At 51.4% G+C, this 23509-nt stretch overlaps 1 protein-coding gene across 5 annotated transcripts; it reads left to right on the top strand.

Moving 5' to 3' along the window:
* The first annotated feature begins 5241 nt into the window (after positions 1 to 5241).
* Positions 5242 to 23481, top strand: ACSBG2 (acyl-CoA synthetase bubblegum family member 2). Of its 5 annotated transcripts, none has more exons than XM_082330925.1 (16): positions 5253 to 5324; positions 7099 to 7250; positions 9861 to 9990; positions 12466 to 12545; positions 13130 to 13374; positions 14401 to 14489; positions 15098 to 15218; positions 15670 to 15750; positions 16251 to 16400; positions 16592 to 16768; positions 17372 to 17553; positions 17839 to 18072; positions 18778 to 18995; positions 19924 to 20063; positions 21012 to 21258; positions 21640 to 23481. In XM_082330925.1, the coding sequence occupies exons 3-16, from the start codon at positions 9866 to 9868 to the stop codon at positions 21753 to 21755; spliced, it is 2205 nt and encodes a 734-aa protein (XP_082187051.1). In that variant the 5' UTR covers positions 5253 to 5324; positions 7099 to 7250; positions 9861 to 9865; the 3' UTR covers positions 21756 to 23481. The 5 variants fall into 5 exon arrangements, with proteins under 5 accessions (XP_082187052.1, XP_082187051.1, XP_082187053.1 ...); XM_082330927.1 differs by having other exon boundaries at positions 5291 to 5324; positions 7096 to 7250; XM_082330926.1 differs by lacking the exon at positions 7099 to 7250 and having other exon boundaries at positions 5242 to 5324.
* Positions 23482 to 23509: the final 28 nt, after the last annotated feature.

The following is a 23509-nucleotide window of genomic DNA, read 5'->3' on the forward strand; positions in this document are numbered from 1 at the left end:
TCCCAGTGACTCTGGAGTTGGAAACTGGTGAGCGTTATCGGAGGAATGCTAGCCCAGAATAGCTTACGGATCCAATGCCAGGGCTGGATGGGAAGGGGGACAAACGTGAAAGGTTGTGTAAACTGTCTTGGGTCATTTAGGTAGGCAGATATGACTTGTTCCATATGGGGAATGATGAAGCTGAAGAAGAAACTTATTTCTACTCTCTCTCTGCGTTCACAGCTGTATAAAGAGATGATTCTTTGCTTGAGATAGGAAAGAACTTGCAAATGGAATTTCTTCTGTCTCACCAGAAAGCAGAGTGATGTTCTGTAGGTCACAGGAAGTTTGTGGCCAAGATGAAGAACGTGGCTCTCGGCAGCAGCCAGCCTGCGCCTCACCAACAAACTAACCCCTGTCAGGAAGAAGTGTGCTGGCTGTACATCAGCGTTTCTAACCACAGTCAGGTGATTTGACACGCACGAGCCTGAAGTACCAGGGCCCCAGTCTGCATTTATCCTGGGTCTTGTCAAGGCACTTATCCTACCGCTCTTGTCTTGTGAGGGACGCCTCTGTCCTCAATGGCATCTTCCTCCACCTTAGTCTTCTGCCGCAGCATGTTAAATACCTGCAAATGTCAAGGCAGGATGGAAACATGAAGGAATCAGAGAATCGTTTAGGTTGGAAAAGACCCTTAAGATCATCGAGTCCAACCGTTAACCTAACACTACCAAGTCCACCACTAAACCACGTCCCTAAGCGCCACGTCCACACGTCTTTCGGGTACCTCCAGGAGTGTGGCTACACTCAGGAAAAGGTGACATATTGCAGCAGTCAACGAGCCGTAATGTCCCAGGCACAGACAGCCAAGATGCTGCTGTCCTACTGTAAGTGATCCAAGCAGACCATTAAATGGATCGAAATCATGCAATGTATCTGCATTTCCAACTCGCTGCATGTCCTGGTTTCAGCTGGGATAGAGTTAATTTTCATCTTGGTAGCCGGTATGGGGCTGTGTTTTGGGTTTAGGATGAGAACAATGTCGAGGATACACTGACGTTTTGTTCTTGCTAAGTAGTTGCTAAGTGGCGCTCACAGTGGTAAAGGACTTTTCAACTGCCCATGCTCTGCCGGGTGCACAAGAAGCTGGGAGGGGGCACAGCCGGGGGGAGTGCTGGCCCAGACTGGCCCAAGCGCTATTCCATACCGTATGACATCATGCTCAGTATATATAAGCTGGGGGAAGAAGAAGGAAGGGGGGGGACGTTGGGCGTGATGGCGTTTGTCTTCCCAGGTGGCCGTTGCGCGTGGTGGAGCCCTGCTTTCCTGGAGATGGCTGGGCACCTGCCTGCCGATGGGAGGTAGTGAGTGAGTTCCTTGTTTTGTTTTGTTTGCGTGCACGGTTTTTGCTTTGCCTATTTAACTGTTCTAATTTATTTTACTTCAATTATTAAACTGTTCTTATCTCAACCCACGAGTTTCCTCCCTTTTACCCTTCTGATTCTCTCCCCCATCCCACTGGTGGGGAGTGAGCGAGCGGCTGCGTGGTGCTTAGTTGCTGGCTGGGGTTAAACCACGACACTGCAATATCTGGGTGTCCTCACCATAAAATTTACCAACAGGAACAAAATGGGTTCTGTGGAGTTTTTGGTCCCCCCTTCGAGGCCAAGCCTGTCTCATCAACAGAGCTCGAGGCCGTTTAACCTGCAGCCACCTCCCCCTCTCCCACGATCTCGTGTCACAAACACGATTTAAAGGTAATGTCAAACTTTGATTGCTGAGAGTGGCTCTACTGGAAAGGCATCTTCAAAGGGGAAGGTTTTTAGCGTTTCTTGAATGCTCCACATTTGCCTGGTATCTTCTGGAAGCTCCACAGGCAGACTCTGTAGCCAAGAACTCTTCCCCAGCTCTCACACTTCGTGACCTGCCTTTTCTAAGGGCAGCAGACGTGACAGTTCTTCAAACCTGTCTCAAACCACAATTATAACTTTATACTAGTATTTGACAATTTATTTGGATAATCTATATTAACACTCTAATGTGGGCTGATCATTTAGACAACGCATTTCAATTGCTAGGTCTGCTTTACAGAGCCAACCACCAAGGCACTATGCTCGCTTCTCTGCTCCTTCACTGCAAAATACACGGCTTGGCTTTGGATGTTGATCTTGGCAGGACGCACGCCACAGGGCACGGCTTCTTCTGCAGAGCTATGTTGATTGGCATCAGATGAGAAACTGGCCTTTATTCCCTTTGAAGTCCCAGAGACTGAAAATGTCTATGCAGAGAGTAGATATTATTATACTTTTCTTCACTTGTCTCCTCCCTGTAGCCAACAAATGCAGGACTGAGACATGTATTTAATGCTTTTTTTTCTTCCCCCCCGCCAGTATACATAACTTATGCTGGTTGCAATTTTCATGGCATGAAAGTTCAGTAAGATCCGTCACAAGCCAGTGATTGGAACTGATACCTGCAAAGACTTTCCAGTCCTTCCTGGCCTAGCCAGCCGTTGCTAAAATTAACCCCAGAGGAGCGATTCTGTACTGCGCTAATAGAATCATAGAATTGTTTAGGTTGGAAAAGACCCTTAAGATCATCGAGATAATAGTTCCTGGAGCTTCTTGGGCCACTCTGTTCTTCGTGCCTCGGAAAGCGAGAACCCTGGGACTCCGCTCGAGTTAATTGCTAGTAAGTATAGAGCCAGCAAAGGCGATACCTGACAAAGAGCGCAGTCACGCTGGGGCATTTGCTAGTTCAAGCTTAACTCCATGTTTGTTTATAAAGGGCTGGGCTGTGCTATCACCGATCAATAATAAGCGTTCTTGTAGTTACGCCAAGGTATAAGCCGATCCCCTGCAGGCAGTGAGAACGGTCCCTCTCCTCCCTGTGGCAGAGCTGCCTGAGGACCATCTGCGCTTATCTTTGCTCTTGCCTGGTCCTTCACCAGTAACACGGTCCCCTTTGGTCCCGGAACCGATGGGAGTTTTGCAAACACCGTGGCAGCTGCCTTGGTAGTGATGCAACCTCAGTTTGATAGACAAGGACACCGGGAGCACAAAAAAGCAGCTTGCCCAAGGTAATTTGTTGGCTCAGGGCATCACCAAAAATAGAACTGGTTACTCCTGCCACTTCAGTTAACCTTTGGGCTGTGTCACTGAATCTTTTCTTGGTTCGCTGAGAATTACATGCCCCTCGTCAGCACAGCAGGTACTGGCTAACGACCAAGGCATGACTGGAGTAAGAGGGTTAGCGGTCTGCTAAGTTTACAGATCTCCCCGACTTTCCGGATGCTGTTTGTATCCTTGGTCTTCAGAATAAATTTGCCATCTGAATCAAAGCAGAGCCGTAGATTGGCAATGGATTTGGGCAGGCTGCAGAGAGGAGCAGATGAGATAGCTGGGGCAGGGAGAGGAGTGCAGTGAAGCTGCAAGGGAAGGCTCAGACTGTGAGATAGCAAACGGCTGACAAAGCAAGAACTCTTGGGTGCCTGGACCTGCAGACAGCACGGTGCAGGGCTCCTGGGGCTGACTTAGAATCACAGAATCGTTTAGGTTGGAAAAGACCCTTAAGATCACCAAGTCCAACCGTTAACCTATCACTGCCAAGGCCACCACTAAACCATGTCCCTAAGGACCACATCTCCCCGGCTTTTAAACACCTCCAGGGATGGGGACTCAGCCCCTGCCCTGGGCAGCCTGGGCCAGGGCCTGACAGCCCTTTGGAGGAAGAAATTCTTCCTAATACCCAACCCAAACCTGCCCTGGCGCAGCTTGAGGCCGTTCCCTCTCGTCCCATCGCTTGTTCCTGGGGAGCAGAGACCGACCCCCCCGGCTCCAGCCTCCTTTCAGGCCGTTGCAGAGAGCGATGAGGGCTCCCCTCAGCCTCCTCTTCTCCAGGCTGAGCCCCCCCAGCTCCCCCAGCCGCTCCTCCCCAGCCTTGTGCTCCAGCCCCTGCCCCAGCCTCGCTGCCCTGCTCTGGCCACGCTCCAGCCCCTCCATGGCCGCCTTGGGGTGCGGGGCCCAGCGCTGAGCACAGCATTCGGGGGCGGCCTCACCAGTGCCCAGCACAGGGGCACCATCCCTGCCCTGCTCCTGCTGGCCACGCTGTTCCTGATACAAGACAGCAGCCACCCTCTCTCTGTGCTGTTGCTGTTTTGCAGCTGCAATATCCTCAGTGTTGTTCTGTCCTCTGGAAATGCCACTGCTCCAGCTGCAGCCCCAGCCTTCTGGCAGGAGCTTCTCTCATGACATATTCCTTAGGTTTGCTCATCAACGAAATGGCGTGAACCATACCCTCCCCACCCCGTGTGAGTGGGGAGTATCTGGAGGGGAGGGAGAGAAGAATTTGCAGGAAAAATACGATTGGAAATTCTTGGTCACAAAAGTCATTTGACGGATACAGCTGTTTTGCTAACAGGATAAACAAAATTCTGGCTTTTCCGCAACTTTTATCAGCTAGAAACAACTGAGGACAGTTCGATGATCTACCTGACCATAACCTTTAAAAAAAATAAATTAAAAAATGTGCCATGGGACTTCAGTTTCAATAAGCAAGACCCAGGGAGGGCAGGAGATGGTGGAGCTTCTGCCCCAGGCCTGGTAACGAGGTTCCCGCTGCCGCCACGGCCAGAACCGCCCGCCGCTGGTGCCCGCGATGCTGCTCGGCGCAGATCCAGCCCTTTCCTTCGCTTGTGCTGAACAGAAACCAGCAGCGCGGGGCTGGTTTGCTGGGGGCCGTGCTCCGCCAGCTGCAGCACCTCCGCTGTGAGCAACCATCGCACCGTTTCTCTTCCTCTCGCTTTTATTTCTCCTTGCTGGGCAGATAAGGCCGCCCAGCAGTGCGCCGCAGGCAGAAACACCTCACGCTTGCAGCGGCTTATCGATTTCTGAGGTGCAGAAACCGGTTGCGGGGTGACCGTGAGGCGATTCACGCCTCTCCCACCGCCTCGCTGGCTCAGCCCGTCCTGCCTTCGGCCTGCGGGAGCCGAGGGCTGCCCGGAGGGGCCGCGGTGCTCGGCCCGGAGCCGACGACCGATGCTCGGCGGCGGCCGCGCCGCCAGAGGCGGCCCGGCGGCGGGGCAACGACCGCGGGTGACCTCCGCCGCCGCGGGAAGGGAGGTGGGCGGGGCCCCGCCGCCTTCCGACGGCCGCCTCGCCCAATGGGGCGGCGGCGCGGGGTCTTTCGAGGGGGGGAAGGGGCGGGGCGGAGGGGGAGGGACCCGCCCTTTCTGGGCCGCGGCCCCGCCCCTCGCCACGAGCGCTCTAAAGGGCCCCGCGTGGCGGCGCGCGGCAGCTGCTGTCGCGCCGCGTGGGGGGTTCGCCGCGCGCCCGCCGGCTCCTGAGGTAACGGCGCGTGCGCGCGCGGGGGGCGGCGGCGGCCCACGCGCGCCGTTCCCGCCTTCCCCTCGCGGTCGGCTGCGCGTGGCGGGGGCGGTGTCGGTTCATCGCGGCGCGGGAAAGGCAGGGCGGGAAACGCGCCGGCGCCCACGCGAGTCGTGACGGGCCCGCCCAGGGCAGGGGGGCGGCGGCGGGGTCGCAGCTCCGCGGGCCCGGTCTGGCCGTGCCCACGCCGTGGCCCCCGGAGCCTCTGGGTGTCCCGAGCGGGAGGCTGGCGCGGGTGCCGAGCCCACCCGTCTCGGGGGTTCCGCTCTTTCACTGTGGAATTAATCTTTCCACCGAGTTCTCTCGACGCCCCTGTCACGAGTGGGGCGGCCTGGCCCACGGGGCCAAAATACTTGGAGGTTTTGGCTCAATAAACCCTTAGCGCGTTGGGGGCCCACCTGGGTGTCAGGGGAGCAGCGCCGTGGGCCGAGGCCGCACGGGTGGGCCGAGGCGAAGGCCCGTCCCTTCCCCGCGGGCCGCTGCCACCGGTCCCACCCCGGTGAGGTACCGTGAGGTGGCTTGGGGCGCTCCGGTACCGCTCCGAGCTTGGCCGGGCTTCAAGTGGAGAGAAAGTCTCGGGTGGCGTGGAAGCTGGCAGAAACACGGGTGGTGCGTCTCCGAAAACGCAGCCCCGTGCCCTCTGCCTGAGGGGATTTCCCACCCGCAGGCAAACGGGCCCGGATGGCTCGGTAAGGCCAACAGCTGCCTAAGAAAGAGGAACTTACACCAGCCTCCTGTGAGTCACACCGCTCCTCCGGGACAGCGGGATATTTTCGGTGAATTCCCCAGCAAACGGTGTAAAATTTAGAATAACGAGTTACGCGGTGGCCTGCGTGGCTGAGGAGCTGCGCGGTGCTGAAGCCTCTGGTGTCAGCCCACGCCGGTGCCCTTCTCTGGTCTGTGGGCAGCTGTGCTCGGCCAAAGCGCGGCTCTGACGGCGCCGCGGCGGGGTCGAATATCTGCCTGCAGTCCTGTCGTTTGTTTAAGATCTTCGGTATCATCCTTAGAGGAGTTTGGGTTATTTTTCCTCCTGTTCTCCCTGCTCCTGCACCAGGAGGGCATCGGATAATTTCCCAGCACAGCCGTTCGCTGACCTGTGGTCAGTGGTGCTGCCCAGGAGAAAACCTTCAGTGCATAGGAAGTTTTTTATCACTGCCCTTTTCAAAATGGAATTTATCTAAAAGAGGAAGAGTGGGTTGCTTGGCTTCTGTTTCCTCACTTAATAAATCTTTAAAGAAAACAAAGGAAGAAAGAGACCAAGTTTCAGTTTTGGTGGAAATGTGGAAAGGCAGCGAGATAATGTGGCAATCTCCTAACGCTGATCTGCGCAGTGCAAATTGGACCGGATCAGAGGTGGTGGCTTTACCAGTAAAAAGAAAAGAAGTCGGCAACAGGGAGCGAAGTGGGCTGTGCTGGAAAAGGTCGAGGTGGCTGATGAACAGATGCAGGAATTGGAATTGGAACTGATGTTTTTGAAGCTCTGTGTGTGTTTTCAGTAAAGGCCTGTTTAGAGCCTATTATAAATGAAACCTTCACGCCTGTCCCGTTGAGTGCCACGAGTTTCCACGTAGTCAAACTTCTGCTTTGTCAGTGAGGCTCCGCAGCGGGTTCAGTGAAATCGTTCACGAGCTTCCACTTCTAGGGAGCAGCGCTCCCTCGAAGCAGAAGATGCTTTGTATTTCAATGACTTAAATTGTCACACAGGCTTAATTAAAAGGGAGGTTTCTTTCAGCAGGTTTTTGTTTGGGTGTGTGTTCTTCGTGTTCCTGAACTTCTGTGGTGCGTCGCAGTGTGTTAACTCCCCTGGAAACAGCGCGGGGCAGGAGAGGATCGTTCCTGATCCCATTCACCCGCGGTGAGCTACCGTGAGCGTTAAGCCCGGCTCTGGTGAGCGCGTGTGTGTTTTCCAATGGCTTGCGTAGCATAGCTTTGCTTGGAACTGAGCAACCAGGGAAGGATGGGGCCAGCTGCAGTGCTCAGCAGAGCTAGCGAGAGTATATATATATATTGCCAAATTTTTGTTTCTAACCTGAGTTTATTATATAAAATGCATGACTGACTTGGGATTCCCGTGGCCTACGTTCACAAGGAAACTTGCACAACCAGGCTGCACTTCGGCATTCTGGTCCATGGTGCAAGTGTGCCTGGGCACCCCAAAAGCTCTGCTGCTGCGTGTGCAGGGAGGTGCTCTTGCTCTCCAGGTGCCGAGGGCCGTGTGGCGTTGACATCTAGATTCTCCTTGCAGAACCCATCCCACTGGATGTGACAGTGACAGTGATGTCCTGCTGTGTCTCCCTGGCCTTTCAGCTTGTGCAGCCTCGTGTCCTTGATCTTTGTGCCGTACCTGGTGTGCCCACACTTGGGAACCAAATGCCCATCAGCAAGAGACCCTGCTGCCAGGGTTTTAGCCCATGCAGGGGTCTGGGTGAAGAGCACATGCACAGCGCAGCGAGGGCAGCATGCAGTTACCGGCTCCACTGTGAAACGCTTTTTCCTCTTGAGTGACGGGGGTTGAGGCACAAACCCGCAGCCTACCAGCCGCAACGCTTGTCTGGGAGATGAGGCTTCTGCCTTTCTTTGCCCAACGTGTTTCCAACCAACCTCTGCCGCCCACGAGCTCGCCAGGCTGTGCTGTGAGATAGCTGGCGTGAGGACACCTCCACCCTTTCCCTTGAAACTTTCTGGCTGCATTCAAGAGCAGACGGCAGGAGAAAGGCTGTAGTTAGTGCAGAGAGAAAAGCTTCCTTCAGGGACACGGGGAGCCTTAAACCCCTTGGTGTGGGGCGCTGGGAAGGAATGTGGGTACAGTATTGCGAAAGGGGGTCAGGCCTGATGACAGCTTTTACAGTACGTTCCTCCTCGCCTCGTGCCTGGGTCTCTCCTTGAGCAAGAGAGGCGGCGGTGACACCTCCAGCAGGCACCACGCAGTCTGGTAACCGGCGTGCTCTTCTGGATGTGGGTTTGAGTTCCTCCAGGCTGGGGAGGGAACTAAACCCAGGTTTCGCAGGTCTGGGTGGCTGCTCCTAGCACTGGGCTGCTCTGTAGAGAAAAAGCCCTTTTTTTCACAGCTGTCTTATTAAAAAAAAAAAAAAAACCCAACCCAGAATAAACCACTCTGGTGTTTTAGCCTAGAATGGGGCGTTGGGTGACGTCTGCTGCTTATCTCGGAGCTTCAGAGATGGGACTTTTGGAGACATCCTTTTCTCAGCTGCTTGTGAATTAAACTATTTTTGCATTGTGGATTGTAGGCTGTAGCAGAGCGTGGCGTGAGCAGCAACGTGTCCTTGCGTAGATGAGGAAGCGGAAGGGGGGGACGTGCTTTCCTGGGCTGGAGGCAGGTCTGCCTGCTGTGAATTGTGGCTGGGCACGGCTTTCCCCACCCATCGGGGCAGAAGGCTGCCGCTCGGCTGTGTCGGACTCGTTAGATAAAAGGGCTCTTTCCTTTTGCTCCTGGCTGTCGTCATTCAGACAAACACGCTCTTCACATTGCCCGCTTTAAATCGCGTCTGTCTAAGGCAGGTACAAAATAGCAAGCTAAAATCCACTTTTTAAAAAGATCAAGGATAATGAGATTCGTCTCCAATCAGTTAGAAATGCCTTGAAACAAAGCTCAGCCTGTCAAGTCATACACATCAAACGCTTTTGACAAATGTAAGCCTTAAATAAACTTAAGTGTAGTAAATATACTTAAATTAACCCAACACTGCTCTCAGCGTTAGAAGACGCTTCATTTAGGTGCTGAAATCCCCTAACGACAAAGTACTGAGAGCAGCGTAGGAGCCGCGGAAAACACAGCGGCTGCAAAAGCGCCGATTTTTACGCGAACAGGTTAAATCCCCGGGGTGTCCTGGGGCCGTGCCCCCCAGGGGGGACCCCAAAGCCCTGGCGTGCCCGAGGCTGGTGGGCAGGCGCGGGGCCAGAGCTTCCTTAAGAGGCGGCGGTGTGGGGTGACGAGCTGCTTCCAATTGCGAGGCAGGCACCACATGACATAAGATGCTCCAGATCTGCCTCCTGGGCGCTAGTTTAAAAATAAAAGATATTACACGTCGTTGTCCTTGGCGCTGGTCTGGAGCGGCTGCGGGAGGAGAGGCTGCACAAAGGCGGAGGCGATGCGTTGTAAGGCTGGGCCCGGAGCCCGGCGGTGCTGGGTTTTGGGGGGGTGGGGGGTCTGAGAGCCGAGCGGGAGCATTTGGGACAAAGGGAATGTAAAATTTAAATCGTTAGGCTCGCGGTGTTCTTTCAAAGCTGTAATTGTCACGCTGGTTTTTGGATGAGGGAGTGGATGTATCACCTACCGCTGATCAGGTTTTTCGAATGAACCGAGCGCGGTGCAGAGCACGCTGCGTCCGCTGTTAGAATTTACCGTGTTCCATGCAAATACAGCAGTCTCGAGTCGTGCCTGCTTTGGGATTGCCTCGGTCAGATAGCTACATCAGCAGAAGCTGATTTTACTGTAGTGTTTGATTGCATTTTAATTTTTGAAACCTGTTTTTACAGGGACAATGCTGTGTGAGTCAGACGCACGGATGGCACTTGCGGAACCGGTCCCCACGGCTTATTTTAATTCGGATCCTCGAGGGAACTGTGAGGTGTCACTGGATGACGTACTGCTCAACTCTTCAACAAGGTTTGTGTAATTTAAGATTTTATTTTCTGTGGTGACCTGTGTACGTAGGATAGAGTTTGTATTCTGTCGTGCTTACTTAGATTAATTAAGATTTTTTTTTTGAAGAAATTTCAAGCAGTTGTTACAACTTCCAAAATCCAAAAGCTGAATCTACAATCTCACCCTCTCAAAAGAGGAGGAACAGAATTAAATTTGCTGTGCATAGCTACCACACAGAGTACAGAGCTTGAAGTAGCGTGCGTTTAACATAAACTTAAAGCACGGGAATGGCAGAATATTCTGCATAGTCAGAAAGATCGCCTCTTACAAAGGCACTTCACGTGATTGCTAATTCTATGAAATTGGGAGGGCCCTGATCGAACACTTAGAATACCCAGCAAGTACTACGTTGTTTGTGAAGTGTTGCTGTACTGTAAACAGAGAGGCGTGCCTCTGTAGGGGATAGTTTGTGTGCGGTACCTATGCTGATTTTTATCCAACTCCTGTTAGTCTGCCTGTAAATCTAAGGAGCCTCTTACTAGAGAGCAGCCGGGTAGCTAAAGGTCTGTATGTCACCACAGGGTAATGGGATATGGCAGACAAAAAACTCTTTGCCTCATTTTTTTTACGCTGCATTTGAACTATGTGTAGTAAGGGGGAGAAAAAGATGACGTGATTCACTGTAAGGGAAGTAGCTGGGGCTTTTTTGCTTATATTACTGGGTCGTTTGCATGCTTTGATCATAAAAGCTAGTGGAGAAATGGTGCAGATCTGTTGCAACTGAGGATTAATTTGTGCTGAAAAATGTTCTCAATAATGAGGAGGAAACGCGTAGTAGGGAACATCTTGTAATCCCTTTGCGGGAAATAAAGAAAAAAAAAATATTTACTTCCCTCTGGTTTCTGGCTTGCAGATCAGTTAGGAGAAGCAGTTCTGCTTTTGGACAGTAACAGGAGTAGCAATGTCAAATCTTCTCTGCGCCTTAAACCCTCTCATCTGCCCAAAGCAGTAAGAGCTGACTCTCCCCTAGAAATGCAGAGAAAACGTAAAGCAGAGGGAAGCGATTGACCCCTGACACTGAAATTCCCCCAGTGCCTTCTGCTGACTTGTCTTCTCTTTGGCCTAGTAGAAAGGGAAGACAATGTGGGGCTCGGTGGGAGCCCTGCTGGGATGAGGCTGAGGAGGTTGCATGGGACCAGAGGAGCTCCTGCCTGTCCGCTGGCGTGGTCCGATCGCGACAGGCAGAGATGTCGGGGCTTCTTTTTGCCCCGGAGCTGCCCCTGCGGAGGGCTGGGGCCGTTGTGATGTCAGGGGCCTGCAGCCCTTCTAGAAGACCTGGGAGTCAGTGCTAGAGAGAAACCTTGCACCAAACATTGCCATGGGGAAGAGTAAACACCTAGCGCTGGCATGAAGAAAGAAACACCTTCGTGATGGCCTGGAGCGAAGGGCCCCGGGAGGGCTCTTCGGCAAGGCAAGATGGGAACGTTGGTTCTCTGGGATATAATCTTGGGTCGACTGAACCTTGGACCTTAGCGCTATGGTGATGGTACAGGCAGGGTATTGCCCGGGGTAGGGGAACAAGCGTCATCTGCCTGTGGGTTGGAGGGTGGGGTGCCCTTCCAGGGAGCAGAGCACAGGGACTCAAATATCAAATCTCACAGGGTCTGGTTTCCAACCTGTGGTCTGAAGTGGGACGTGCGACTTGGTTATTCCTTATCCTTGTCGCTTATGGCTGTGAGAAAGTCCATCTTGGAAAGGGACGGAGGAAGAACACGGTTCTACAAATGCGGGCAGGTGGCACCTCACCAGATCTTGCAAGGATGAAAGTAAAAGGGGCAACTTTGAGCTGGCCCCTGGTGGGGAGCGTGGCTGGAGCAGACGGGGATGGGCCTGTTTGCGTTTCTTCAGACATCTGGTGGGAGCCCCATGGACTGACTTTATTGGGAATGCCTAAGAACAAGATTTCCTGTTAAATCAATTTCCTGCCCTTCAGCTGGCCCGGCCTTCTGCAGGACAGCTCCGTGGGTTTCCCCGCCGGGGGGTTGCTGCTCCGCCGCTGGGGCCTCCCCTTCCTCAGGCTCGCACGTGGCAGGCAGGAGATGAGCGCCACATCCGTGTGCCCCTTCCTGCCCTCCTCCTCCTCACCGCTGTAGACCCTTTGTTTCAGGCACCTAGAACAGGCCTGTGGTATTAAATTATCAGTGTTTTCTGGACGACGTGTTTATGGATTCTTCTGCAGCTTATCTGAAACAATAGCTACAGTTAGGACAACATACATGTGTTTAAAAGCAGCGCAGGCAAAGCTTGCACACTCTGGGAGCGACCTGTTTCGTTGCCGTAGCCATGCGGGCTAGTAAAATTAATAAAATCATCTGCAGAACATCGGGAACCACTAATCTTTGTTTGACATCCAAGGTCTAATATAATTAAGTGATGGAGCAAGCGTGCCTGAGGCGTTCTTCAGCCTATCCAGGACTAATTGCTTTTGCCTTGCAGAACTGTTGAGGTCCACAACACTGAGGCAGTTGAAGATATTAAGACAGAGGGATGTCAGGTAGACACGCTTGGCTTCAAAGGTAAGTGGAAAGAATTTTTAGTTACTGCGGTGTGCATAAAATTATTATTGAAATGAGAGAGGAATTTATCAAACCATAACAATGGAAGAAGAACCTCAAATTGCAGGATGGTTTGTCCAGAAGCCTCTTGAACTTTGACTTTAAAGCACAGATGTGCTTCAAGGAGTAAAATAGGTAGTGTCGCTGCCTAATGCTTATCTACCAGGTAATAATGTACGACTGTCAGTCCCCCTTAAAAAAAAAAAAAAGAAAACTAAAAGAAAAAAAGCACGGTGTATGTGATTGTTGCAGGAAGCTGCCACCTCACCAGCGCAAGAGCTTTAGAGCAGCAAAGCAGGTTAGAGGGGGATGTAGATGGGAAATGTTTAACAGAGTTTTGAAAGTGCTTTAGAGGCTTCATCTGTTTGTCCTGGTCTAAAATACTGGGAGTTGTATGGCAAACTTGCCAAGAATAAAAGGTCAAAAAAGGGGGGCGGGAGGGGGTATACTAGCATTTGCTTTCATGTTTGATACTTGTATTTATATTTCTGTTATGGCAGCAGGCAATTTCTAAATACAAGATGCTGAACACTTTTCTTTCAAAGCAGCCTCTTCCCCTCCTACCTCCAGCGTGTGGACAACACGACGAGATGGAGAGGTCAGACTGAGGATGGACGAACAGGGCATAGGCAGTGAGGCACCAAAGACTGTTCACGACCTTTTCCAGGAAGCTGCTAGTAAATATGGTGATTATTACGCCCTCGCATCCAAGAAGGGTGGCCAGTGGATAAAACTAACATATAAGATGTACTATGACGAGTGCTGGAAAGCAGCAAAAAGCTTTCTGAAGGTAAGCTTTTGATGAATTCTGCTCCTCCTTGAGTTCAGTCAATTTAACTGCCGAAATGGCTGTGGTCAACTATATCTTAAACACACAAATTTGCTGAGTGAGTCTTAAAGTGACAGGGAAATACCTGAACGTGCCGTGAACGGCTCAGTAATTACCGCAGTGTGTTTGTTTGAATTTCTTGCAAGTTGCTTCCACATTCAACTAAGGAAAAAGTACGTAAGGAAACATTTAAAGAGAGGTGTTTGAGGTATATGTCAAGCCTCGACAACACCCCTCGTGAGGCATGTAAATTTTAGTCTTTCTAAGAAAAAACTTGAAGGGATGCTTCTGAATCAGACTTCAATGTCCAAAGTGGCTGAGCCTTTTGCCTGTGCTGTTGGGAGTTAAGACGCTGAGAGAGAGAAACCAACATTACATGCACTTACTGTTACGTTATGAAGTCCTATTTCTTGAAGTTAAGGCCGCTCTGTTTTTACTGCTACGATGGGATCTTCCAGTCTCCATAATTCCACTCTGGGACAAAACCAGAGAATGGCTGGAGGAGATTTAAAGGCTGGGACTTCAACAGCTGGAATTTCATAGCAAAGTGCCTCTGACTGCCATTGCAACCTGTTGCTCTTGTCGTTATCGATATCTGACATATCTAACCTGTACTAAATGACGAAATGTCTCAGTAGGTGTGGTCTAACTTAACCTCTTACCTCCTCATTCCTGTCCTAAAGGGAACCAATAACTGCCTGGGTTGCAGGTTTATAATACCGTTAGCGTCAGTGAGGTAGTCCTACCGAGTGCAGACCTAAGCAAATCCTTTTTTTCCTGCCTGCTGATAAAGAGGTGGGACAGTGTCTGATGTGAAATTTAACTGGTTCTGTGTTAGGTCTTGGGAAGTTTTTCAGTGTGAATTACTGTGTATAATAGCGTGAACTTTTCCCTTGATGTTGTGCTCGCAGCAGAGATCTGTAAATTAACTCTAAGCATTCTTCAAAGGAAAAACAAGATTGCTGTAATCTCATCTCTTGCTTACAGCTGGGACTAGAGCGTTTCCATGGAGTGTGCATCTTGGGATTTAATTCCGCAGAGTGGTTTATTGCTGACATTGGAGCTATCCTTGCAGGGTAAGAATGAGTGGTGTCTCTCGACGTGCATTTTGCTTTAGCATTCAGATAGCGATTTCGGTATTCATGTGAGAAGCAGTTTTTGATTAAAAAAAACCCCAAACACAACAAAACAAACCACAAAAAAACCAGAACAAAACCAACTGCTTATATTTGAATTTAATGAAGATAGCTAGAACCTAAACTCTCTCTTTACTTCATTATGAATTAATGAGACAAAAATTAATTTTTTTTTTTTAGCCAGGTGCTTCTTTCAAAATAAGATGAACAGTAGGTTAATCCAAAAACATGCTTACTTACACTGCCATTAAAAATATGATGGGAAATGCCAGAGAATCACAGCACTGGATTTGGATGGCCTTCTTCCACCTGAGATGTTTTGGTTCCTTACACCATTCTGCCATTTCCCATGCCCCAGAACAGAGCCTTTGCTCTTGGAATTAAGCCCTCCACTCTTTGTTGGTGTGTTATGGGATATTCTTCCTAAAATTTTTCCTCTGTAAAGTTTGACATGGTCTGAAATTTGCCAGCAACTCCACTTATTCTCTAATTCTGTGTTTTGCTTTTCTGTTTTGTTTTTTTTTTTTTTTTCCCCTTTTCTTTTGTAGTGGATTTGCTGTTGGTATCTACACTACAAACTCTCCTGAGGCCTGTCACTATGTAGCAGAGAACTGTAGTGCTAACGTTCTGGTTGTGGAAAACCATAAACAGCTGCAGAAAATCTTAGAAGTAAGTATACTTTTTAAATGGCTGGGGGCTACAGCATCCTATTGACAGATGCGGGAGCGCGATACCTGAGGGAAATGCTGGATCGGAAAGCAGAGGTGAACTGATTCAGCCTACTTGGTGGGCTCCCTGTTCAAGCCAGATGAGGAGCCACTAGTGCGAAATCTCGTGAGAGGCTGAATGGTGGTTCCACAGCTTAGCAAAGCCTCGAGCTTCAAATATGAGAAGCCAAAACGAACAATTGAGCATCCCCTAGGTTGTCTGCAACATCCCAGTCAAAATGATTACTGTCTCTAGTAAGGCTTCCGCGTTCTCTTTCAGTAACAGAGATGAGATTCTCTTAGTGTTACTTAAAATAGCAAGTACCAGTAGCGTGTTAAGTGGTGGGTTACTTAGGCTTAAAAGGGACAGGCAGGATTTGCTCCCTCTGAACAAATCTCCCTTCTTAACACAGATTCAGGATAAACTACCTCATCTGAAAGCTATTATCCAGTATGGGGAAGAGCTAAAAGAGAAGAGACCAAATCTGTACTCTGTAAGTACTGGGCATCTTCATGGCTTGTAAATACTGGCTGTGTTTAGCTGATGGCTTGCAAGCAACCTTCCACGGGACTGTCACGTGAGCTGACGTTGGTTTTAGTGAGGGATCGCTTGCCTCACTAAAGCAGATGTCTACTGTTGTGCAAACCTCAATAATCCATGTTGCGAGGGAGGGTTTTAGCGTATTGCCCTCTGCAAGGCAGCCTCGGGTCCCACAGTTGCTCCAGCTCAGCACTCCCTGTGAATATCAGGGTTGCTACAGAGCTGTAAGCTTCCTCGGGGTGGGTCCGTCTCCTTTTCTGCCTCTCGCCATGCCTCTTGTGGCAGCCAGAAAACATTGTGGGGCTGACAGTGCTCATGTACAGCCTCTTTCAGATTCTGCCAGAGGTTTGGATGTAGGAAACAGTTTCCTTCTCTTCATGTGTAGCAAAGGGTTTAATTTCACGTGTGAATGATAGCCTACAAAGTGACTGAGCTCCTCTCTTGCATATACAGTGGAGCGAGTTCATGGACCTTGGCAAAGATGTTCCAGATACTCAGCTCCAACAAATCATTGAGTCGCAGAAGCCTAACCAGTGCTGTACACTAATATATACCTCGGGGACAACGGGACAGCCGAAGGGAGTAATGCTCAGTCACGACAACGTAAGTATCCTTTTGGATAAACGCCCATTCTGCGGCCTTAGGTGGGTACCGAGGGAGGGCAGAGATCAGCTGAAAAACGTGCCTGATGTTAAGATCAGGGGAAGTCATGGACTTGTTTTGTGAGCTGCGCGTTCGGTGTTGTGCCTGCTCGAAGAGCTGTCACCTCATACTGATGTGGGTTCTTGTTACAGCTGACGTGGACGGCATCGGCGGCGGGGCGTTTCATTATGCTGACAGATGCTAAAGAAAAGCAGGAACTGGTGGTCAGCTATCTGCCCCTCAGTCATATTGCTGCACAGATGTCAGATATTTGGTCGGCAATGACATTCGGTGTGCAAGTTTTCTTTGCTCAACCAGATGCATTGAAGGTAAAAACATAAGAGAATAAAAATCGTACACCCGTCCCCCTGCTTGTAGCTGAGGTGGGTGCTTTAAAATGAACGTGGCTGACTTATCTCATGGTTCTGAAAGCTGTGCTAACTCGGTTCATTTGTGTAGTGAGCGATTGCTCCTGTTTAAGGATCTGTTGGTTTGACAAATACAGCCCCTCTGACCTTTGCCTTTTGACTCTGTATTGCAAGCTCGGATGAGCTGACCACGTACTTCACAACTAGGAGCTTCTTGGTGTCTCACCTGACACCAGTTCTCCACCCTGACAGCTTGGTTGAGCAACGGCTTTGTGTTTGCTCTGTCCACATTGCAAAACGCCACCCCCATTAAATCCGTGTCCTGAGAAGAGAACGTTTCTTCCCTCGGCGCTGTGTCAGCGCTGGCACTGAAAGCATCGACCCTTGCTGTCCTCTCAGAACCACTGTGGCATTTGAGTGCTTTCTCTCGGTGCCACTGCGGTTGAAAAGGAGCAGTTCCTCAAAATCGGTGGCAGAGTCCTAAGCTTCGGCTAGTGACCAGCGCTGAGCTGAAGGCTGCAGTGAAGCACTCCTGAAAGCTGTATTAAATTCTGCTTTGCTCAGGGCACCTTGGTAGACACCCTGCGGGAAGTGAGGCCAACGGCTTTCCTGGGAGTTCCTCGTGTCTGGGAAAAAATGGAAGAAAAAATGAAATCCATCGGCGCAAAATCGTCAGCGCTCAGAAGAAAAGTGGCGGCGTGGGCCAAGGGAGTCGGGTTGCAGACAAACCTGAAGCGGATGAATGGGTAATGGTGAACTGCACTTCAGGGACGTTACAAATATCAGGAGAGCTTTACTATCCGATCAGGAATTACATCCCATGTAACAGGCCAGGCTTGCGGGCAGTAAAAGCCAAAGGTAGCGCTTGGACCAGAGGGTGAGCAGCAAGGGCTGGAGGGGGAAATAATTTTTTTTAGTATTCAGTAAAATATTTTTATTTTACTCAAACTAAAATAGGAGGAGGATGAAAGGAGGAAGGGGGAGAAGTTCTACTTGACGACTGAGCTCTTGCAACCATTTTTCTCCTCCAGGTATTCTGAAGTCCCGATGAACTTCCGCTTAGCCAGGCACTTGGTGTACAAGAAAGTGCGGAAGGCCATTGGGCTGGACCGGTGCACAAAGTGCTACACGGGCGCTGCTCCCATTACCAGAGAGACGCTGGAATTTTTTTTAAGTCTGAACATTCCTGTGTTTGAGCTGTACGGCATGAGCGAGAGCTCTGGGCCTCACACAATCTCTCTACCTCACGCGTTCAAGCTTACCAGGTAAAGCTCTTTCTGCGAGTAGAGCGCTGCTGGCTGGGAGGAGGAGTTGCTTTAAGGTTTCTCCTGCATCTGGCACCTCCATCTCGCCTGATGCAGCTCATCCCCAGAGCCTTGTGGCCAGTAAAAAGTCGCTAGGGAGCCAGTTCCTTTGGCCACATCTCGCAGATGGAGAGATCTGCCAAGGGCAACAGCAGCATTACTTAAATGTAACTGGACCTGGATTCTCTAGAAACTGAGGACCAAGCGAGGGATTGGTGGGAAGAAGGAAGAATTACTAACTCTAGCCTGCAGTTCACTTTAATGTCAAATGAATAAATGCGGTAAGAGTGTGCTGTTGCTTTGAACGGCTTGTTCAGTTCCCATGGGTTCGGTCTGCAGAGCAAATACCACCATCAGTTACAGTTTGCTGCCAAGGACATAAATCTTCTAATTCAAAGCTCAGGTGTTTGAGAACAATGAGTGGAAAACACCAGGTGTGTGAGCACTGATCTCCCTGCAATAACAACTTCTTCTGTGCATCCCCTTAATAAGCAGATGCCTTTTAAGTTTAGAAGTTCCTTGCTGAAGCAGTTGGAATAAAAAGCTGCTTGGCTTTGTTCAAACACTTTAGCTTGAGAGGGTGCTGCTGTAATCTTACTCTGCTGCTCAGCTATTGAATTTAAAACAAAAAAAAAGCCATGGGTTTGTGTTTGTGCTCTCTCTAAGCTGTGGAAAGGAAATCACGGGCTGCCGGACACTGATTCACAAGCCAGATGGAGATGGCAACGGGGAGATCTGCTTCTCGGGAAGGCACATCTTCATGGGCTATTTGAACATGGAAGAAAAAACCAAAGAGGCAATTGATGAAGATGGCTGGCTGCATTCGGGGGACCTTGGCAAGCACGATAAAGATGGATTCCTCTACATCACTGGCAGAATTAAAGGTAATGCATCCCCTCACTCTGTTGTCTTGAGGTTACGCGGTCCTAGGATACGATGCGTTCAGACCCGGCCAGTTACGTGGTTGTGGCTTGCACAGAAGAATATTTAAATAATTCTTCTGAGGTTTTTAATGTGAGTATGGCCGCAGCGTGTCCTGCCACTGAGCCTGTGACCTGGTGGGTGATGGGAGGAGAGGGGTGACCTCTGAAACCACTGTGTGTTTACAAAGCAAGGAAGAAATCCTCTGATCTCAGAAGCAATAGTTAATGCTTTGTTGCTTCTTTTATGGTGTCAGACCTGTCCAGGTCCCTCCAGCTTCAGCTAGCTTTGCTAGGTAGCCTCTGAGAGAAAGCAGTAGCTTGACACTGTTGTGAAAATCGCTCGCAGCAATGCAGTGCTTGGGACAGCGCTTTGGCCAACCCCAAACAAATCCAATTTCATGCAAGACTTCAGTCATCAGAGAGAGAGAAATGGTCACGCAAAGGGGCTGCCTTAAGAAATCTGTAAAAGACAGCCAAGAAGGGCAGGCCCCCCTCTGCTCTGTATCGCACTGCCTAACTTCAAAAACTCCGCTTTGCCTCAGCAAATTTTTTACTGAAGTTTCTGAGCAGCTCGGGAACCAGCTTACCTGCCTCGGAGCCTCAGGTGACCGTGGCAGGGTACCGAGGTGCTCGCACGCCACACCCCGCGTTCCCAAACTGCAAACCTCTCCGCAGCATCGGAGCAGCTTTTGCAATGCCGGTTGTCTGCACGCCCCCGGCTCGCCTCTCCTGGCCTGACTGGAGTCCGTCTGGTTTGCTGCCTTCCCCAGGTGCTGGGGCACAGACTCGCTATTTGATCCGGTAGACACAAAGGAGCTATAAAGTCATTTCAGATTGTGAAGGAAGGGGGGAAAAACTAAGCATTAATCGAGATTTGGCTGTTTTCCAGAGCTCATCATCACTGCAGGAGGTGAGAACATTCCTCCCGTTCCGATCGAGGATGCTGTAAAAGATGCTGTCCCCATCATCAGCAATGCAATGTTGGTTGGAGACAAAGCAAAATTCCTTGCTATGCTTCTAACGCTGAAGGTAAGGGAAACCAGGATGGGAATCCACCTGTGTTGCTAAACGTTTAATTCCAGCGAGGAAGATAATTGTTACACATTTTTACAGTGTCTTCTAGAGACAGGAGGCATCGTGGAGCATGACTTGTAGCTGAGTTACACACAGCAGTTGTAACTGTACAGAAAAATGAGCGTTGCCACTTGATCAGGCGATCAGGTTCTCTTGCTCAGGGCAGCTGTTTCTCTCTGTACCAGGTAGGGCAAGAAAGCAGAAAGACACAGAAGTAAAAGACCTAAAAGACTGAAAAAAGAAACCCTTCTGCTTTTCTTACCCGTATTTCAGTATCTCCCGGAGCAGTCCGGGCAGTAATGAGCTGTCAGTGATTTAAGACACTGGCTTTAAACTCCACAGTGACGCATCTGGGGAGGCCTGCGCTGGCTTCTGCCTAGCGACCCTGCAGGCTGGCGGTTTCTCAGGACAGTGGTAATTGCTCGTTAGCGAGACCGGCGGCCAACCTCGCCCCTGTGCGAGACGCCGAGCCAGGCCCTGGAGCTGGTGGTCCCGCGCTTGTCTTGGTCGGGTGCCGCACGTGTTGACGTCCAACAGACTGCTGCGCTCCTGCGGCGTACAGGGAAGTAAAGCTGTGGTCCAGAAAAAAGGGATCGACGTGGGATAGCGCGAGAGGAACTTGGAAGATGGGCTCTGTACCCAGCTCGCTCCTTGGTATCGACGCGGCTGTCGAGCACGCGGAGAGCTGAAGGGGTTTCATCTGCATTGTGCCTCAACGAGCTTTTATTTGAAGCAGTGGTGCTTTGCATCAAGCATATGAAAATTGCAGTGCCTGATTAATTGGCCAATTAGTGCCAGGGTGGGGAAGGAGGCAGGCAGCTTCCCGGGGCTGTGAGGCGTTTTAGTAGGAAGGGAACCGCGTGTTTACCGCTGTAAAGTTCCCTGTTCTGACTTGTCTTGCAGTGCAACGTAGATGTAGAAACTGGCGAGCCGGGAGACGATCTCACTCCAGAAGCTATTGAGTACTGTCAGAAACTGGGCAGCAAGGCTACCAAAGTCTCCGAGATCATCAGCAGCAAGGACAAGGCTGTCTACGCGGCTATCCAGAAGGGAATCTCGGCAGTCAACGAGGGCGCTGTCTCAAATGCTCAGAAAGTCCAGAAGTGGGTCCTTCTGGAGAAGGACTTCTCTCTCTTCGGTGGAGAGCTCGGTGAGTGGCGGCGGGGCGCTTGGGGTCACCCCCTCACCCCGTCCTTGGGTGGCGAAGGGGCAGCACAACCGGAGCTGCCCACGCCCTTCCTCGCTGTGGCTTTTCCCTGTTAGGGTTTTGGGGAGGGCGGGATGAATTCCCACTCCCGCCCGGCAGAACGGAGCTGAGCAGCGCCTACCCTTGGTTCTGCCTTGTCTGCTGCAGGATGGTTCTGCTGCTTCTATTCACAGGGGAAGGAAGGGAGATTTTAATCATCATAAAGAGAAATTTAGAGGTCAATGTCTGTTCAGTCTTCCTCCAGGCTTGCTTCACTCAAACATTGAGCTGCGTCTCCAAACGGTACGGTCACCCTGAAAACCTCGTGCTGTATTTTTTCCGCAGGCCCGACGATGAAGCTGAAGAGACCGGTGGTGGCCCAGAAGTACAAAGAGCAAATCGCTCAGTTTTACGCGGATGCGGATACACCTACCACAGCCGAGACGGCGCCTCGGCCGTAGCGCCCAGGCCTTGGGCCGTGGACTGAGGCAAGCCTGGAGGCCGATTCCCCGGGCGCCCCCCAAAAGGGTCCCCTGGGCTCTGCTGAAATAAATGAGGCTGGGTCATCGCGCAGCCCTTCTGCATCGCGTAACTGCGCGCGTTTTGGCCCGCGTACTGCCGTGTGGTGAGCGTGTTCGTGCCCAGTGTTTGCCTGTGTCTGTGCTCTAATGCTGAGATATTCCTGAACGTCTCTGCTATTTCGCTGGTTTTTGTCTTTCCGTTCCTGTAAGGGCAGTACGATGTTTACCTTCAATCCATGTTATACGTTACGTTTTAACCAAAGTTTTCTTTTCCTGCGCTGAATGTAAAACAATCAGGAACTGCAATTTTCCTGCTGAGGGAGCAGGGCCGATTTCTTTTTATAGCGGCGCCCTTCTCTCCCCCCGATGCACGTTTAACTGCATGCTGATGACATCCCAATCATTTTAAATCTCTTTTTACCTGCAAACTGTCTCCTCTCCTAGAGGAGGAAGGCCGTGTGACTCACACGCTGCCTCGGCGCGGGTGCGGACCTCGCGTTTGCTGGGTTTGTCTGTGCAATATTTTGAGTCTCTTTTATTTTCTTGAGTTATAATGAAGCCATAAATTGTGGTGTTGAAGTAGCGTACGTGGCCCGCCTTCTGTGAAGCGTTTTCTGCGAGAGATTATTTATAAGGCTGTGTACAAATGTGTGTGAAATCTGGCTGTAGTCTTACAATCATAGAAACGCCGTTCTGGGGTGGAGCTCCGGAGCTGCGGCCTGGGCTGAGGCTTTGTCCCTGCGCTTGGAGAGAGGAGAGGGGGTCGGGGCTCCAGCTGCTCGGAGGTCTGCGGGCACCCACGGCAGCAGCCGTGGAGGCCCCGTACCCCGAATTCACTGAACGCAGGACGGGGGGGGCCGGCCCCGGAGCGGGGGGAAAGCTCCTGACCGTCTCTTCTGAAGGGTTCTGCCCGGTGCCTGGAGGGACTGCTCCTCCCCACAGCCAAGGAAGGATCGCGTGTAAAAGGGCTCGTTTCAAACGAGGAATCGTTACCTGGATGCAAGTGGAGCTGGAGTCGGGTTCCCGTGGCCAAGGGAGGAGCCCCAGGAGAGGGCGAGAGGCACCTCCGCGCTGCCAAATACCGCCACCGCCTCCAGCGAGCCCCGGCCGCGGCTCTGTTCTACAGCACGACCTTGTGTCAAAGCCTGGTGGTGGTGGGCATTCGCAGTGCCTGGAACCGGGCATCTTAGGCGGGGGTTTAACCTAAAACTTGGTGTCTGAGCTGGGCTTAGTGAAATCCCACTCGCCCCAGTGCCTGCAGCAGCTGTAGAGAAGGGGGCAATGCGGCATCAGAGCCGCTGCTCTTGTGCGAACGTGTGTGCTCGGCTGTGCGCATATGCGATGTCTCCGCTGTTCAGGGCAATGCTGAATAAATAAACTCGGCCGCTTGTGTCTCAGCACTTCAGTGATTTCTGCAAGATAAGGTTGAGGCCAGGGTCCAAGGCGACAGGGTGGCGAGCAGCAGAAGGGCCGTTGGCCTTATCGCAGGGCGAGTGGCAGCCAAGCCGCCGCCTCGGTCGCTGTTGAGGCTGACGATGCTCCCCGCAGCAGCGGCGGGAGGAGACGGGCGCGCACAAAACCCCACGGAGCAGGGCCTTAGGCCGAGCTCAGCTGGGGCCTGCTCGCTCCCTCCTGCGAGCCACAGGGAACCAAGCGCGAAGCTGCAGCGGCAACGGGGTTTAAGCCACCGACTT

The sequence above is a fragment of the Platalea leucorodia genome, assembly GCF_965183815.1.
Source record: "Platalea leucorodia genome assembly, chromosome: 21".
Lineage (NCBI taxonomy): Eukaryota > Metazoa > Chordata > Aves > Pelecaniformes > Threskiornithidae > Platalea > Platalea leucorodia.